Here is a 15,542-nt window from a genome sequence, read left to right as displayed (position 1 = left end):
CTTCTTTGCTCAACTGCTTCGTCTCATATTTCATTTATCCTAGTAAAAATGAACCAAAGCTAATACAAAGCAGGCGATTATCCACTGGAGAGGTGAGACAGTCTCACCTATACACCTGGATCCGTCGGAGGAGGTGTAATATCCCTGGGGACACTTGCAGAAGTAGCTGCCGGCAGTGTTAGTGCATTCACCCACACCACAGAGACCTTGAATGTTTGAACACTCGTCCAGATCTACAGAGAGGAGAGGAGAGGAGGAGAGGAGGAGAGGAGAGGAAAGGAGAGGAGGAAATTAACTAAATGTACTATCAAGTATGTCTCAAAACATTTAAGATCACTTTCTGTTTGTTAAAAACTACACAGTAGTCCTAACTTTCATGAAAGCGATTCAGATGAAATGTGAATGCTTTCAAAAGTGACTGGAGCACATGTTGGCAGGGACAATGGAAATAAGGCATTGTCACAGGATATTAAATCCAGGGTCCTCTGTAGCTGCTCTTCTGTTAGCACCGTTGCACAAAGTCTTTTAAGAAATACACTGTAACTTAGACCCGTTCAAAATGTCTTTTACACAGTCCAGAAGTTTTCCATCAATTATTTCTGGGCATAAAATAGCACATATTTTCATTTTGCAAATGAGGGCCACAAAAGCCTGCTCAGCCTGTTTCACTAGAGTTAAACTTGGTCTGGAAGTTGTCATATTCAGGTCTTAATGAGCCAATATTTTACACTGGCTAACTGTGGGTCTTTATGTGTGGAGGAATAGAAGTGATGCAGAGTGAGGGCCGCAATTATAAAATAAGAAAAGATTGTGATTTTCTCTAAGCCAGGTTGAAGTTGTTAATTAGAGCTCTTGATTCATATCATGCATTCACATATGTGGTTGAGAAGCTGTTTTGAAGTAAAACTACTATTTAGCATTTAACTAAAATGCTAAATAGTCTGGAGAAGAGTCAGTAAAGTGACTCAGAAATGCATATTATACAGCACTATTTACATTTACTAACATAAGCTAACATCAGTGAGTAAGGTAAGGTGGGCAAGTAAGGTTAAAGCAACAAAACCCGTGAGTGTATTTAACTTTTTATTGCTCATCAACTTTTTTTGTATGAGGAAAAAAGTGTTATTTCAACTCTCAAAAGTAACATAGTCTCTGTTTAACACGCGTATTGTAGGGGAAAAGCCTCTTTCAAGCCTCACAATTAAGTGTTAAACAGGATTACTGAGAGAAAGCCAAGTGCTGCTTTGGTTTAATTAAACACATTTCAAGGGAAGGGCAAAGTGTCTTATGTGTGGTCTTTCCCCACAAAGTAGTAATCAGGAAACCGCAGCTGAGGTGAAGTCAACCACATCTCGACGGATGTGGCTTTTAACTCTACTTTCACATTGTTAACTGGGAGCTTTTCAAATAATTTATTTTAGCCTACCCTGTCATTCAGGCGCACACTGAGAGTCAGACATTTCACAGTTTTAATGCGATGGCTGCTAGCTTGATTCCTACCTTCACATTTCTGTGAGACCTCGTTGAACTTGTGCCCAGCGGGGCATTTACATTCAAAGGATCCCACTGTGTTGATACAGTTTCCTCCTTGACAGAGGCCAGGGATGGCCTGGCACTCATCCACATCTGTACGTACAAAGCATACAATTAATACACACTCTAACACACATACACACACACATGGGCACACATTCATTACATGTACAAAAAACAAGGGAAATGATAAAAAATAAACTCAGCACAGGGGCAAGAAGGCAACACACACTGGTACTAACATTAACAGAGAAATCTGCACACGTCTGGATGTGAATGGAATGAAACTAGGTCTGTTTTAAGAGTCTGGATCTGACCTTCCTGCAATCAACTGAGTGACAAGAGAAAAAAAGAGAGAGCGAGAGGAATGTCTCCTGCAGAAGGAATAGAAATCAAAGCCAAGTAGACCAATAAAGAGATAGAATAAAGAGAACAGAAAGGACAGGTCTACAGTCAGAATGTTATAGTTGTGATCACATACAAAGACTAATATGAAGATTTGCTTCCAAAGAAGGGACAATATGGCGTCATTAAAGAGCTGATTTCGAGCACTTGGTTAGTCAATCAATCTATTCATCCAATAACTTTTGGTGGAAATAAAATTTTAATCTGGGACTTTGTGAATTAAATTAAATGAAATTAAGTTAATTCAGTACAGAATAGAATGTAGTTCTCAGGCTGCAAAACCTCCAGGAGGCTGTGACCCAACACAGGTCTCAGAGCACTCCATGTTGCTCCGGGTCCTGGCTCAGGTCCGCCTCCCCTGCAGAGGTTCTGGTGTTGTTGGGTCTGGAGCACCGCCACTGACCCGTGTTACTGACTCTGACAGTCGCCCCACAGCGGGTGTCTGCGGGCATTCCATACACCTGTGGGAGGCACTGCCACCCACCCCAATTTAACCCAATTAGAACTAATCATCTGGAGAGGGGATGATGGCTAGAGGTTAGGGGACGACGGAGGGAGAGGACCGAAGTCAGAAAAAGAGGGAGAAGGAGTTAAAGCAGTAAGGGGGGGGTAGAGGAAGGATAGAGGATGGAGGCTGACAGAGAGACAAAATACGACAAAAAACAGAAGAAGAGATGAGGAACAGACTTTACCTTGGCACGCCCCGGTGCGGTGGTTCGGTATGAACCCTCTGCGGCAGGGGTGAGGCTGGGCCGGGCACATCTCACAAGGGTGACCCCACGCCCGTCCCACTGTGGCGCAGCACAAAGTCTTTGTGCACACAATGCCCGTGAGCTGGCCCTGACACATCTGGTTGTGCACCGAGGCGAAGCACGGCCCGGTGCGGTAGTCTGAAGAGAGAAAGCAAGAGTGTTTTTGTGGAAACTTGAATCTGTTTCTTTATTTCCAGTACAAACGCAACGCAAAAATAGCAAAGTTTGGTTGCCAGTCTGAGACGTAAAAAGGAAGAAAACAAAACTTCCAGACTTCCACCAAAAGTAGACTTAATTAGTGAAATACTTCAACCAAAATTGTGAAAAAGAAACCTTAAGTTTACTATCCTAAAAAAACCGCAGTACCTGAACTTGAATGACTGTCTGTCAAACAGAAACACTCAACCTGAATGCAAGTTTGCATGACATCTACAACTCCCTTAAATTATATGTGATGAAAAGGTCAGAGCGGACAGTAACACACTCCATAAAGAATGCATTGTCTGTTCCTGGGCTTTTGATTTTGGTCTGGATCTCAGGTGCATTGTACCTGCATATGTGTGTGTAAGTGTGTGTGATAGAGAAAAGCAGAGATAGAGAAAGGGTCTGGAAAACCTTTTAAAGTTGTGTGGGAGGATGTGGAGAGTAAAAGCTAGAATAAACAGAGACAATGAAAAACCAGTCTGGTGCACATGATATATGATCAGCAGATCTTTAGTTGCAGGTATTGTGTTTAAACAAAATGTCGTACATTCACCACGTAGTGTGCTGCTTTTTCTCATTCAGACACAATCTAGGGAATAGATCATCCCTTAAGGCCGGCAGCAGCTGACTGACAGGGCACGTCTGCGGAGTACAGAAGGTGATTTCCACGCTAGCAACAGCAGCTTAGAGTTACACCCTATAGAGCTTATAACAAATATGAGACAAAGTGTGTAAAGAAAGTCCCTTCGTCAAGATCCTTCACCTCTCCTCCCCTTCAACTGGTTTATTCCTCATTCCCTTGATCCCACTGCTTGCATGCATCTAACCCCCTGACTTCACCCACTCGCCAAACACCACTCCTTAGCTTCAAACTCACCACGGATTTAACTAAATCTGAGTATCTTATCAGGTGAAGGATTGGGAGATGGCGAAACAGAGAAAGGGACGGAGAGAAAGAGAGAGTGAAAAGCTCATCCCTCCTCAAAAGAATCTGGCCGAGATCCAAAAAGCAAAAATCATTTCCACATTTCACGGCAGACAACAGACAGCGAGAGGGAAGAGGGAGACCAGTTCCAACAGCGCAGTCGTTTAAAACAAACGAGACATTGTGTGTTTCCCGTGTGGACCGGGGCCCAGCCCAGATCCGTCACGTGCACCACAGCCTCCACGGTCTCTCTGCCTCTGGCTCCAGCGCTGTGTGGAACAGAACTGGGTCATCTCTCCTTCTCTGTCCCACTCCCTCCTGCTCTGGCTCTACTGGAGACCAAATAGTTTTGATTCTTAGTCTACTTTTCTGCTCAACCAGCGGAGGAATTCAACTAAGTACATTTGATCAAGTGAAGTTTTAAGGTACTTGTACTTTACTTGATTATTTCCATTTTGGGCAACCTCTACACCGGGAAATTTCAGAGGGAGCTGCAAGAAAGCTCGTACTTGCTACTTTGAAGTTTAAATTGCAAGCTTAACACGAGCTAAACTCAGATCATGTGATGCATTGTAACAGAACTATATAAAAATAAAGTACAAGTACAACAAGATTGACATAGCAACCATGAGTTTGATGAAAAGATTGATAGTCCTGCACATAGTCCCCTGTAAAAATGCAACCTGATTTTTTTTTTTTACAGATTAAACAAACAAGGTAAAACATGCTAATTAGTGAACTTTAGTGGTACAGGTAGGCACATGCTAGTTGTTGCTAAACTAGGCTTCATATTAAACAGACAGATATGAGAGTGGTATCATTCTTCTTGATTTCTATGCAAGAAAGCAAATGATTGCATTGCCCAAAACGTCAAACTATTCTTTTAGAAATTAATCTATCAATCATTTATAACACAATTTCACTTGATATTGCTGTGAGGAACTTTTAACTGGTTATGAAGCAGTCTCAAATTGATACTGTTGATTCTATATGACCTACATAAACGTAAATAAGGGTAAACGAGACCATCAGTGAGATCTTCTATAACTATATAGTTATAGAAGCTAACGAAGGCACAGGAGAACCAGAACCAGACTGAGCGGGGCAGATTGTCAGATCCCGCTGCTTGAAACTAGAGTTTTTCTAAAGAGACACTGGTGCTTGAAAACACTACCACTTTTGTCCACAGGGACCGCCAAAATCAGCACAAAATGAAAGTTCATTGCAGTAACTTTAAGCAAAACTTTTCTGCAGACAACAAACACAACCAGTTGCCAGGTATTTTCTGTATATACTTAAAGACTAAATCATGTGACTTACCTATAACAACAAAGCAATACGCCGTATAGGAAAAAGCAATTACAGGAGCTATGGAAAGTTTTTACATGGCGCCCAGTACAGCAGACTGTGTAAAGAACTCAAGTTTCATCTCTCTTCATCACTCTTTTCATCAGCTTAAGGTTTATGTGTTATTACAGTCGGGCTGCCACCCATAATCCATCTGACATAATACCCGCTCATTACAGCTGTGAGTAGAGGAGAGCAAACACTAAAAAACACAAAGATCTGAGCACGAAAATAAAGCAAATACAAGTGCAGCACTTAAACAGTCAGCTGAGGTAAACAGGGAGAGGCGGACAGCTGTCGGGTGAAAGTGTTGTCATTTCATCTGTCATCTCACTGTCTCTCTGTGAACTGCATACATCTGTGGGATCCACCCATGTCCTGTACATCTGGGAGCAATCGCATATGTTCACACACAAACGCACTCTAACACACACACACACACACACACACACACACACACACACACACACACACACACACACACACACACACACACACACACACACACACACACACACACACACACACAAACAGAATCTAAGCCAATGTCCCAGCCCCTCATCCGCAGTCTAGCCAGAGATGATCTCAACAGACCAAAACTTACAAAAATGCTGCTCTTGTTTTTACTTTACTGCTCTACTTTTGGAAACATGTTTGCATATTTATGGTAGCTGCTTCGGTAAACAAGCATCACAATGTGGGAGCGGGTAGTTTTGTTTTGACGCTCGTTAGCAGGCGATTTGTGTCTGTGCAGAGGTTCGGTTAATTTTGGAACAAAATAGAAATGAACCACAATGATCGGTGAGTTTATGCACAACAACAGCGTCGGTGTGAACAGAAGGGAAGCCCACAGGGAAGTTGGTTTAAAAGAGTTTCCTGGATTAACTCCAAAATGTTTGTGTACACACACACACACACACACACACACACACACACACACACACACACACACACACACACACAAATCAGTCAACCTATTTCCATATCCACCCTTCTCTGATTTACCTCTTTGCAGATGGTGCTCCCAGCATATTTACATGCCTTAACATATGCGTAATTTGTGCACATGCATACATGTGCTAAGGGGGTCTTATATCTGGGTGGGGCCTTCCCTACTGGCCTGTCAGCAGATTTCTTCATCCTCCCAGGACTAAGAAGTAGAGCACGCACTCAAACACACACACATACACACACTTGGTTATCTATCCACTGTGGTTTGCGTTGGGCCAGAACGGAGCCTGATAGCGGGGAAAGTCAGTGAGGCATTCAGAGACAAGAGAGCCCCTCAGCTGACCGACAGGCCTCCCCGTTGTGCTCTGACCGCTGACTTATCGACTGTGTAACCCACGTGTTACCACTTTTTGGGCCAGTCTCTCACCACCATCCCAAGTGAACTCGATGGCGTCACGCTAAGCTAAACGGCTCCTGCGTGCGATCAGCAGCAGTGCGGCTTGATCTCACCAATCCCACATTCCGACCTAAATCACATTTGTCACCAACACATTGAAGTACAGGGCTGCGTTTTTTCACTGCAGTCAGCTGTGCCTGGTGGTGGGACCACTGGTCAGCAGATCGCCAGTCACCTTGGCTGCAGCACACACACACACACACACACACACTTTGTAGTGGTGATGTGTTCATGCTGAGCCCTGATTGCAACAGGATATTTTTCCACATCCAAGAAAACCTCCGAGTCCTGAATGCAGCTACTTCTTCCTCTGGTCAGATCACGTGTTTCTTGAAAAACCTTGTGTTTTTGTTAATGTGATAAGATCGGGCCGTAATGGGCCACGGTTCTGTAAATTGCATTAAAAACAGTGTGGGGTTGTGCATGTGCGCATGAGTGTGTGTGTACACATGTACTTTATGCATGTGCTTGTGTTTGTGTGAGAGCACAATGGCTTTCCCTCGGGAGATGATGGATACTAGCCAAGGAAATTCCAATGAAAGTAACCTAACCCAAAACGCCACTGTATCCAATGGCCTACTTCCTCCACCTCTCTTGGCGCAACCAAATGTAAGATGAAGGTCCAAATGACTTGTACTGATTGCAAATACTGATTATTTTGTTATTGTTGATGACTGTAAAATGTGACGTAAATAAAGCTCATCACAGCTCCCCAGATCCAAATATGACATCTTCAAATAGCTTTTTCTGTCCAATTAAGAGCCCAAAACCCCAAAAATATTAAATGAATGATAATACAAAACAGAAAAAACAGCAGGTCCTCACTTATAGAAGCTCTATAGATATATTCAGCACAATCAACTGTGTTGAGATGACTGATAGAAGATGGAAGTTGGTTTCCAAGCTGCTGTTTCCAGAGACACACAAACACACACACAACAAAAAGTCTGCCTGTTTCACTCATAGAACAACACTATATAATCACTATAGCAAACAAGAAATGGCCATTCATAAAGCAGCAGACAGTGAGTTGCCAGTTTGGCAACTCAAGGCAAATGAAAGTCTTAAAAAAACAGATGTGGTCATATCTGTTTTTGCCCGTACGCCATTTCTTCATCAGAAATATAACATAAGACATAACAGCAGAGCTTTGCAGAGATTTCTCATGTTAACTGAAAAGTATGAACATCTAGAATATACTGTGTGCTGAATTTGAATTCTCACAAGCTCTTTGGCCAAGCTTCCATGGGAAAGAGAGGAAACCAAAGTCACATCATGTAGAAGTGTGCTTCAGCAGATAAGACCAACCAGATAGAGTCTTATTAGTGGTTGAAGAACACACGAAAGTAAACTAAAGGACCGATCCTCATCCTGACCCGACAGACAGCCCTCTTAGGCATGACCTTATTAAAAGGGACGTTACTAATTAGGAGCTCTGCTGCCAATCCAAATATTAGCTTTACAAGGTCACATCTTTGACCTCTATGGGTCATCACGCCACAGACCCCTAGCACAGACACAGCGTAGGTCGCTCTGGGTTTGCGTGTGCTTGTATACTTTGGAGCCTTTTGCTCTCATGTGCGAGAGAGAGCAACCACAGGAGGTTGGGAGGTCTTCAGCTAACAAACAGCGCATATTAAGAAAGACTTTACACTCCCCAGAGCGCTGTTTGAGAACAGATGTGGAAAATAATGGTCATTTCTGAGCTCAAGCTTGACATGCAAATGTTCCACAACAAACCACATTCCGGGTGCTGGTGGCATGACTAAGCCGGAATTTCAATCACACAAAAAAAGAACATGTCATTCAGTGTAAAGTCACGTTAAAGCAACACTTGTGGCTTTAAAAAAAACCCCACTTCATCAGTAGTGAGTCATGAATGTAGAGCACAGAGACATGGTGATGTAAGATGAGTGAGAGAAATGCAGAGTACTGCCGAGTGCGGCGCTCATTACCTCTCTCACACTGAGCCCCGGTGAAGCCGTAGGTACACACACATCTGTTGGGCGCCACACACCTTCCTCCATTAAGGCAGCCATTTTCACAAACCGCTGGAGATGAAAAGAGAGAAAAACAAAAGATGACATGAGGACTAAATTGAGGAGGAATTCACAGGATATTTTTGGTTTCTAGAAATGTGGGTCTCATGTCTGCAGGCCATCATTTCTCTTGGTTATGGTAAAAATGCAGTCGCTAAATTAATTGCAGATATCTGGGAACATGACGACATTGCTAAAAAGGAAGTCAGATGGTGGGAACAAACAGAGCAGCCATTGATCGGACCGCCACAGACAAACTAAGACACATTATCTCAACCACTTTATTTGGAGGTAAAACCCAGAATGCTGGCAATGATCCTTCATTGAGAACTGAAAACAGCACACACAACTATATAAGGTATGCAAGTTGAATCAGGAACACGATCTGTTCACTGTGAAAGATGTTTAAAAGAGGTTAATTCATAATTGTACAGTCTGACTTTGTTTTCTCGTAAAATAAGTTAGACTTGACTGCTCTTGTTTCTTGCCCTGTCGCTCTTTGTTCCAGAAATGTTGCCATGAGCACATCTCAGCTAGTCTTAAGCCTGTGGGGAGATGATGCGCGCAGTCGTGAGTGTATCTGTCCGTCTGTCGACTAATCTCGCATACTACTGGTCATATCAGCCAGCCTGTTCTTTGGAGCAGAGCCGTATCTGTCGGACCCTTGTCGGAGGTGGATGATGCTACGTTATGATTGGCCAGTCTGCTGTTGAAGGGTGGGGCGAATTGAGTGAGATTAAACTCCTATTTGTTTGGAAGGAGACCCACCTGGCGAGGATCTGCACTCTACTGTGTGAGCTTTTCTAGTTACTAATAGGAATGATGGCCGAAAAATATCAGCTCTGAGGTGCTGTACGTGGGCACAGCAGTTTTGAGCTAAACGCTGCCATGGCAACATGCTCACAATGACAATGTTGCTGACAAGTCTACTGTTTACCATGCTCACATCTTAGCTTAGCATGATGGTATGCTAACATTTGCTAATTAGCACTAAAGTTAGGCTTAAAAGGAAAAATGTTAGGAAATTGGAGGATATATATCTTTATCTTTAATAAATCTAAGATTTGAATGTACAAACATGCTGATAATGTTAAAAGTGTGTCACAGCGGTCTTGTTGTATTTTTAGGATGATCCTTACGTTGACCACAGTGGTTTCCCACGTAGCCTTTCTGACACTGGCAGTTGTCCTCGGCACATGTTCCCCCATTCATACACCGAATATTGCAGTGCTGGACTGTGGGTACAACAACACAAACACACACAGACATTTTACACACAGAGTAATGCTACACAAACATGCTAGATTTGCAACATAAACAGAATGCTCTCTAAACTCCAGAGTCATGCTCAGATTTTATTTCCTAGAAATTTATGTTGTGCAAATAGATGACAGCACTGGGTTAAAGCGCTGAGAGCTGCAAGAGGAGCAACATGGAGGAGATGTTGACTGTGGACGTCTTCCAAAGCACACACACACCCAAAGGACTCACACACGTGCACACACACACACACAACCCACAAGATTGACCGCTATTTGCAGGAACGTGATTGCAACATACATATCAATTGCTTAACAAAGTTTCAAAGGGATGTTTTTTGGCTTAGTATCTCATAATTTGGTGCCTTGCTGGTTAGTGTTAATTATTTATGATGAGGAGACGAAAACTTAAGAAAAAAAAGATGCAGATGGCATACTGCTGTCTGAATTAAAAAGATCTGAGCCAATTACAACCTCTTTCATATTTATCCCATGGAGGATAAGATGAGACAAGACTGCATGTTTTCTGTCATCTATAATCTGTCCCTGCTTGTAATTATTGTTACTGCATGCTGGAATGTTTGTTCTTCTGATTACAGCTCCTACAATAAAAAAAAACTGCAAAGACTTGGGTGTGGTCTAGGCCGTGCTTTCCAAAAAATCTCTTATTAACATAAATCAAATCATTACTGTGTTTATCAATAGGCCAAATACCAGTGGATGCCTTCATCCATGCAAACTGTATTATAAATCCCATAAAGCTGATGATAGCAAGCTTCAAAGGAGTTCACTCCGTGGGAAAGAGGAGGTGCTGTTTAACGACCTGACTTGGATCCACAGGATGGGGCAATCTGGCCGTTGGGGCAGGTGCACATGTTGGGTCTGGAGCAGAAACCATCTCCACATGAACTCCGGCAGATCGCTGCAAAAGGAGAACACGACACTCGGTCAAACAACATAAAAAATAACTTCCTTTGTCAGGTGCAAGATAAAATAACGCTCCAATGCTCAGTTTACGGTGCCAGGATTTGTCTTGATTGTGCGTGAGAGAGAAAATTCATGTTATGTATCAGCCTGTCAGCTGCTGGTTTTGAATTTCAAGTTTGAGTTTCATTAGGACATGATCTAAACATTATATTGAACTCTCATCTATAACATCTTAAAACTAAAACAGACCACAGTCCAAATATGGCCATTACTTCCTTTTAACCTTCTTCATGGTTAAGTTATAGAAGCTCAATTGGCATCGAGCTATTTTCTTCTTTGAGTTTTGTTGCTATAAATATGAACCACTGTGTGTTTTCAGTTGGCACTGGCTGTTTTCACTCAGTTGTTCTCTTTTCCCACTGATTGTTGTTGGCATGGTCCCCCTCCAACCAGCTCCCATCAGGTAGAGTCCAGCCACTGACCCCTACTCCCCGAACCCCACTGCTAAACAATGTCATTAGAGCCGCGACAGGAATCCGGCCAGCCGACCTGCCAGACTGCAATCACACAGCTCTACGGCCTCTCAGACCTTCCTGTCTACTGAGGGGGAGAAAGAGGGAGAGAGGGAGGGAGAGGGAGAGGGAGAGGGAGAGGAATGTCTCATGCAGGAGGAACAGAAATCAAAGCCAAGTAGACCAAGGAAGAGATAGATATACAGAAAGGACAGGTCTACAGTCAGACAGAAGGTAATAGTTGAGAGGAAGAGAGAAAGAGAGAGAGAGAAAGAGAGAGAGAGAAAGAGAGAGAGAGAAAGGGGTGGGGAGGAAGTACAAAGAGAGAAGAAACCAGAAAGAGAAACCACTGCAAGAATACCAGAGGAAATGGACCAAAAATAATAACCAATTCCCACTTTTATTTCACGTTTGATGTCATGTTATCGGCTTATTTCGATCATTAACACAACCAAACTGTTGCTAATGTAAAATCATAGTGTGATCAACCACCTTTAAATAAATACATTTGGTTTGTACCTGAGTTAAGTCCCACTAACTAATCCCATTAATTAGGCAAGTGGACAAATATTTGGCCTCATATAACAAAATAACATTTTTGCACACCTGTGTAGAAAAGCCGAGTCAGAGGACTAAAGATAAATCAAGAAAAAATTTGGCATATAGAAAGCTTCAACTAATTTGTTTATAACTGTTATTATAAGTTATTGATAATACAATAATATAATCATATTTTAACTGTTATGTAGTTTTGAACAAGGGAACCACAACTGTGAGCTTACTTTATCACCTGTTGCAACTTTAAACCACCTGAATGCAACAACATTTTACGTTTCATCGATGTTCGTTCATTATCTGAAAACTCACTCAATAAGTGCAATAAATAAAGCAAAGTAACATAATATAGTTATATGTATAATATATTAATATAGTACAGTGCATTTTATTCCTGCTATATTAATTAGATACTGTAAGGACAAAAGATTAATTTCTTATGTGCTGCAAATCAATTAAAATAAAGGTCTGGTCTGCAGCAGTCCCATTCCAGTTTTTTTTCCAATGAAGTAGAACTTTTCAGATGTAACATGCATTCAATTTGTATCCCAGGTGTGTAACACTCTGTGACCGGATGACTCCAATAAAAAAACAGCAGGGTGCTAGAATCTAAAAAAAATTACTGCTGTGATGTTCATGAAGAGCTCAAAATTCTACCAGACATGACTTCACAACGATGCGGTAATAATGGAGGTGGTACTCACGAACAATGCACTGGTTTCCTCCAGTCAGAGTCTTCCAGCCTGGGCAGCAGAAGGCGTTGTTCCTTGAGCCACACACATTTGGTCTGAGGAAGACGCAGCATCAGAAGGTCAACAATCCAACATACAGTACAGACTGCTCTCAAGTCAAGTTCATTTTTATTCATAAAGACCGTCATCGCACATCTGTCTTTGAGGGCTTTACAACCTGTCCAACACGCAACACCCTCTGTCTTTAGAATCTCGAATGCTGGAAGCTCAGTGATGAGAATTCCACATACTGTAACTGTAATACTGCACCCCTTCTGCAGAATCATCAAACACAGCAGATATAAGGACACTTCAACAGGTCATCACATGATCACCTCCATATCACTCAAGATTCCAGTGACGTTTGCAGGATTAGCAAGGCCCCTCCCAAAATACTGAAATTATGTTTTTAACGCCACCCAAATAGCATAAAATGTCCATTACATTTCTAAAATCATCACCAGCACCCATTTTCCACAAAGCCTACTAATGACCCTCATCATAAGTGTCATGATTAGTGAGCAGCTCAACCGAAGACAGACTTTACTTCCTTTTTGGTCCTGAATAGGTAAAACTATGAAGTATTTCATAAGAAAAAAGTTTTAAGACAATTTTTACAGTATTATTTACCACTGCAACTATCTAGTGACCCCTTAGATTCATCTTGTGACCCACTGTGGGGGTCTCAACCCTTATTTTGGGAACAACTGGACTGGTTTTAAGGTGTCTGCTCCTTGCGGTGCTGTAGCTTCTGTAGGGCGCGGCCTGGCATTCCGCATTTGGCACTTTCCAGCACCAAATATCATTGGTGTGGAAAATATTATGCTGCACAAGGTGTTTTAAGAAATGTGATGCACCTGTAAAAAAAAAAAGTAACATTCCATTTGACATGGTGAGTGAACGTCTGGGCCATCCTGCCACCTACAGGTCTGTAACAGGTCTACTACATATGCAGCTTTGCTTCCACTGTGCATGTGTTGACCCAGGGGTCAGTGTATATACTGTACAATGTAACTCCAAACAGATCTGGGTGAAAAATGAAACCCTGAAGGATGTCTGGTTAAGTCAGCGTGACAGCCTGCGGCCTGTGTGCACTTCCTCCCTCTGAACCCAGATGTTCTGATAAATGAACTTGAAGCATGTCCAATAAAAAATGCCTGTGGAGGATGCTCATTGAGCTGTCTACAGTGTGACCTTCATCAGCTGTTTGCTGTCATCGCTGGACACACAGGTTCTTTCTTTTCTTTTCTTTTAGACTCTCTCTCTGTCTCTCTCTCTCTCTCCGTACATACGCACATGCACACAACCTCTCAGCAGTGACCCACTGTGTACAGCTGCAGATGTGATTTATCCACAACTGGGGTGTGGTGTTTTTGGCCAGAGGGATTAGACTGTTAGTCTCTCTCTCTCTCTCTTTCTCTCTCTTTCTCTCTCTCTCTCTCTCTCTCTCTCTCTCTCTCTCTGCCACAGCCACACACGACCAATGCCCTCCTTTGTTTGCATGCAATTTATTATTGCAGTCGGCAGGAATGTGAATTTCTTGCCAGTATTTAATTACTCCGAACTTCCCATCACAGACAATGTCACTCATGGGTCTCAGCCTGCCTTATTCCAGGAAGGTTTTTTTTTTTTTTTTTTTTACCTTCAATGATTAAGAAAGAGTTCTATTTAAGAAGAACAGACACCTGCTCTAAGAAAACACAATGCAAGATGCTCATTTAAATTAAAAGTTGGGGGGAAATAAAGGATAATTATAGTCACATTACCCTCTGAGGACGTCCGACCCTCCCCTCCTCTTGGCCCTGCTGGCTCTGGAGTCGGTCTGCTTGGTCATCGGCTCGCTGTCCTCGGTGTCCACCACCTCTGCAGCGTCTCCAAGCTTTGCGCAAAGGGACAGCAGGGCCACCAGAGCCACGGCCAACTGCAGCAGCCGTCCTCTACGCTTACTGTCGGGCATATCCACTCTCAAGTGTACGAAGCTCCAGAGCTCGGTAGAATAAAAAAGTATCCTGAACTAGTTTCCCCAGCCCCCGTCGAACCTCTGCAGTCTGGAGTCAAAGCTGCAAAACAACGCAACAAAAAAAAAAAAAGTTTGGAAAATACGCAGAGGAGAGTGCGGGAGATGCTGCGCACTAAAGAAAAAAAAACAACTGCACTCTGAGAGGTGGCTGCTGTGATATGACTACTATAATAATAATAAGTTATAAAAATCATTCAGCTCAGAGTCGCAAAAAAAAGAAAAAGCATGCAGTGCAGAAGTGATCATGTGCAGTGGTTACTTTACCTTGTCTCCAGGACAGGAGATTCGCCTCAGACCCGACAGAGGACTGCTTCACTCTTACTTGCAGGTATTGCTGAATAAAAGTTTAGAAGAAAACTGCGGAGGAGATGGTAAAAAAAAGTCACTCTAAGCCTTTCTCTGAGCTGCTATACATAGATGCGCATGGTAACTTCTGCTCCAGTTGTGTGTTGACTTTGCGCAGATAAATTAGAGGAGCTGATGCATTCCAGAGGATGAGAATGGCAAAACCCTCTCTCTCTCTCTCTCTCTCTCTCTCTCTCTCTCTCTCTCTCTCTCTCTCTCTCAGCAGAGCTCTTTCCTCATCCCTGCTCTGCTCAACTTTCCCCAAAACTTTTTTTTTTCTTTCTTTCTTTCTTTCTTTCGCTGCTCTCGCGATACAAAAAGCTTGAGTGCAAAAAAAAAAGAACAAGTGATGATGCTCTGGACCACAAGTTTTGACTTTTGACATTAAAGTCAACTCATAACAGTTTGGAGGAAGAAGAGAGAGCTTCTAATACAATCATCTGTGTCAAATATATATTATACATAATATGATAGGAGATCCTTTTCGCATTTTTATTATAAACAATGCACCTGTTCACTCTTTACTGCAAACTGTGGCCTGTGCCAACTCCTCACAGCTAAATGGTATGTAACTAGAAAA

At 42.5% G+C, this 15,542-nt stretch overlaps 1 protein-coding gene across 1 annotated transcript in view; it reads right to left on the bottom strand.

The window, feature by feature from the left end:
• fbn1 (fibrillin 1) overlaps positions 1-15,079 on the bottom strand; it is a 59,308-nt gene extending 44,229 nt beyond the window's left edge. The window contains exons 1-9 of the mRNA XM_054617966.1: positions 14,882-15,079; positions 14,364-14,657; positions 12,571-12,653; positions 10,696-10,794; positions 9,753-9,848; positions 8,530-8,625; positions 2,631-2,828; positions 1,501-1,626; positions 108-233 (exon numbers count right to left, since the gene is read on the bottom strand). Coding sequence (XP_054473941.1) covers positions 108-233; positions 1,501-1,626; positions 2,631-2,828; positions 8,530-8,625; positions 9,753-9,848; positions 10,696-10,794; positions 12,571-12,653; positions 14,364-14,554 — 1,015 coding nt within the window. The 5' untranslated portion in view covers positions 14,555-14,657; positions 14,882-15,079. The remainder of the gene's footprint in view (positions 1-107; positions 234-1,500; positions 1,627-2,630; positions 2,829-8,529; positions 8,626-9,752; positions 9,849-10,695; positions 10,795-12,570; positions 12,654-14,363; positions 14,658-14,881) is intronic.
• Between the last annotated feature and the right edge of the window lie 463 nt (positions 15,080-15,542).

The sequence above is a fragment of the Anoplopoma fimbria genome, chromosome 2, assembly GCF_027596085.1.
Source record: "Anoplopoma fimbria isolate UVic2021 breed Golden Eagle Sablefish chromosome 2, Afim_UVic_2022, whole genome shotgun sequence".
Lineage (NCBI taxonomy): Eukaryota > Metazoa > Chordata > Actinopteri > Perciformes > Anoplopomatidae > Anoplopoma > Anoplopoma fimbria.
Note: the sequence above shows the minus strand (reverse complement) of the source record. Positions and strands in the feature narration are given on the sequence as shown.